The following is a 3,254-nucleotide window of genomic DNA, read 5'->3' as shown; positions in this document are numbered from 1 at the left end:
TTTTTTTTTTTTTTCATATTGGGATTGATACTCGAATCGATCCGATAGTTCAACCAAAAAAATTGTAGTCGTTCATCAATTTAGTTCAAGTTAATCTAGACCAACTCGCGAATGACCTAGTAAAAATCTAATTATCTTTAGGGTTTCATAAAAAATCACTGACCCAAACTCGTTAACCTGGCAGTGGGCATTGCTTCTGGCATTTGAATATTCTTCCACTCCCTTAGATTTCAGTTTTCACCTTTTTTTTAATTGCCTCTTTCTATGCTAATTGTTTTGCCTAATATGAATTCCTTTCAATTCAAGTTTTCACTTGTGCAGGTAAAAGTGCATTTTCATTGCTTTTCAAGTTTTTAAACATTATTGCTTTTCTTTTCTTTTCTTTTTTAAGTTGGTCAAAGACTATTTTGGAAAGATCCACTAATTCCTCCCTTTTTCATGGTGGTCTATGACCGTTTAACATACACCCACCCGTGAAAATGTTTGAACACAATAATTGTGTCTAATTAGAAGTGGAATCATGCCTCAGATTGAAGGTACAGGCTTTGAAACAGGACTGGGGGCTCAACACGCTTAGAGCCGTTACAAAGGGGGCCCAACAAGCTCGGGCCACAGTTAAACTAAAATGAAGAAGAAGATAAACTAAAAACATCTTCGCTCTAGGCCTGAGATTGTATCCACCTCTATGCAAGCTGGTATAAGAGTCCGGAATTATCTCCTGGCTGCGCCAAGGTTGGCAGGAGAATGGAATTACAAGGAGGGCTATTCTGAAGTTTGAAAGTAGATGGGCATGTGTTAACAAATACTTCAACGTCCTTGATACTCAATATCAGGCAAAAACCTTGCAAATAACATCTTAACCAAATCAGGATGCATCCAACAAGGTAAAGAATTCAGATTCTGAGGCTGTGAATGCATCTGCAGACAATGATGCGACATAGTCTTGAACACAATGTAACCTCTAAGAACTTGTCAAGAAGAATTGTTGATGATATCCTTTTGGATAAATTACTGAAGCACCAAACTTGGCCTGCTTTTATGAAGGAACGATAAAGCCAGTTGCTAATACGAAATCTGAGCCTCGAGGCAGATGCGTACCAAACCAGTTGTCCAGGAATATTAGCTGGAGTTCAAACATCTGTAATAAACAAATACTTGTGACATATGGAAATACATCCATTGGGTTATAAGAAAAATATATATTCGACAAACTACTTAACATATTACCATTACTCATGAACATGGTCGCAGGCGCTGGGTTCCCTTCCAATAAAGCAATTTAAATGCAGCTCTTGCAGTCACGCAGATCTAAGAACCAGGCAATGTTACATCATCGTTGCATTTCTCAGGCATGAAAGGCTCCAAAGATCCCCATGTTCTGCCAACTTTCAATTTGACAGGCAAAGGAACTGTGCCATAGAATTAGGCAGAAGCACTTGTGAATGTAACACGTCTCCATGAAATATTAATACTACTATTATTATTAAGATAAAGAATATAGAGGAAAATATACAAAAAGAACCAGATAAGATTACTCTAAAGGAATGTCGATAATATGACACACTAGTGTAAATACAAAATTACGCCAGTACAATCAATATTCCACCATGTGTGACAAAATCCTACCATAGACATTAATTAATTACTACCACATGCGAGTAACTCCATGGTAACTGGTGACCATGTGACAATACACAACCATTCCTCTTAACTGGTCTTCACAAAGCCAATGCATAATACTTACTCTTTTTCCAGTTAAAAAAATGGTAAACAGCCAAAAAGCAAGTAAAAGATTGTTATAGCATTCTCATTTAAGAAAAGTGTTTGCTTCATGTTCCAAGTTATCAAATTCAAATAGCTATACATTCATTATCATAAAAGTTTTTAAGACCATACCAAGAAGTGACATGGCACTTTCCATACAAGTTTGAAGCAACAACCCAGCTTCCTTAACTACTGAAGGATCGGTTTCCAGTACAAGTTCATCATGTACCTGAAGAAAGGAATTTGAAAGCATACATTATATTTCTGAGGCAAAAACTGTATCATTGTCGAAATGTTGTCTCTAATTAACTACTGAATATGGCAACATGAAACTTCTCTCTGACCAACAACTAGATATAAATTTGCATGAAATTATTGCAGTGTGTTGAAAACACATATCTAGTCATGCCTACAACAGTTTTGGGGACAGAAACATCAAGCTGACCACATAGAATGGCCTGTAGGGAAAGTTCATGGAGAAAGTAGGTAAAAAATTTGAGATGCATCATTTTCGAGAGAAGCACTTTCCTGTAAGAAAGTTCATGGTCAACTTAGGTTAAATCTCCGGATGCGTCATTTTCAAGAGAGCACTTTTTGTCAAATTCCCTTTGCAAACTTAGCATGGTCTCTAGAATCTCCATGACTAACTATAATAATCAGAGGGAAAGTTTATAGATAGGGTACCTGTAGAAGTAATCGGCAGCGACCTTTCAGCATATAAAATTTTTCAGCAAATACAGAACTAGGATGAAAAGCTTCAGCATCATCAACAATAACAGAATGTATATTTATCATAGCAATTTTGATTATGTCAGCAGCAGATCCCTAGAAACAATGATTCAGTAAAATTAAAACCACAATATTCTTCCCAAAAAGAGCAAGAGAGAGGCCACCAACATCCACCAATGCAAAGTAGATAAATATTATAAATAGAAAGAAAAAACCACCTGACATATAGAATTCACAGCTTGTCTCTGAGCTTTGGATTTTTCTTTACTGTTTCCAAACTTTATTTTTGTCAAGAAGCGTTTTCGTCCCTTGAGGGTCTTGATAAAACTGCAGGAAACGAGATAAATTAACTCTAATAGGGGAAACAATTGAACATCAAGATAGCGGTTTGGCAGAAAGGAGGGTCATACAGTGCATGTGGAAGTATTAGAAAAAGACAAGAAAGTGAGACTTTTTTTTGTCGTAAAGATGCAAATAAATGACCAGAAGTAAAGATGATTTGATCCTCTTTATTGTATAAAAAAATAATGATTAGAATATAGCGCCAAAAATATGAAAGAGTATGGCCATCAAAACCTAAATTTATATAGATATCAGCCATCTGATACGTATTGTAAGCAATTATTCAAAAGTATCCCATTGAGTGGGGTACTCATGAGTGAAATACGTCCACATGAAATAAGGGTCCATTTTCGTACTCAAAACTTGACTTTCCCATCATACTTCACCATCAAAACTATTTAGTTACGTGATTTCTAGTT

At 36.0% G+C, this 3,254-nt stretch overlaps 1 protein-coding gene across 2 annotated transcripts in view; it reads right to left on the bottom strand.

Moving 5' to 3' along the window:
• Positions 1 to 482: 482 nt before the first annotated feature.
• Positions 483 to 3,254, bottom strand: part of LOC111383137 (helicase and polymerase-containing protein TEBICHI-like) — a 23,770-nt gene continuing 20,998 nt past the window's right edge. Inside the window, exons 23-27 of one of the 2 annotated variants that reach the window (XM_023007211.1) lie at positions 2,712 to 2,820; positions 2,449 to 2,589; positions 1,897 to 1,993; positions 1,228 to 1,409; positions 483 to 1,138 (exon numbers count right to left, since the gene is read on the bottom strand). In XM_023007211.1, the coding sequence (XP_022862979.1) occupies positions 1,309 to 1,409; positions 1,897 to 1,993; positions 2,449 to 2,589; positions 2,712 to 2,820 (448 nt within the window). In that variant the 3' untranslated portion in view covers positions 483 to 1,138; positions 1,228 to 1,308. The remainder of the gene's footprint in view (positions 1,139 to 1,227; positions 1,410 to 1,896; positions 1,994 to 2,448; positions 2,590 to 2,711; positions 2,821 to 3,254) is intronic. The other variant, XM_023007212.1, reaches the window with a different exon arrangement.

The sequence above is a fragment of the Olea europaea genome, unplaced genomic scaffold (genome assembly GCF_002742605.1).
Source record: "Olea europaea var. sylvestris unplaced genomic scaffold, O_europaea_v1 scaffold262, whole genome shotgun sequence".
Taxonomy (NCBI): domain Eukaryota; kingdom Viridiplantae; phylum Streptophyta; class Magnoliopsida; order Lamiales; family Oleaceae; genus Olea; species Olea europaea.
The sequence above is the reverse complement of the archived record's forward strand: the minus strand, read 5'-3'. Positions and strand labels throughout refer to the sequence as shown.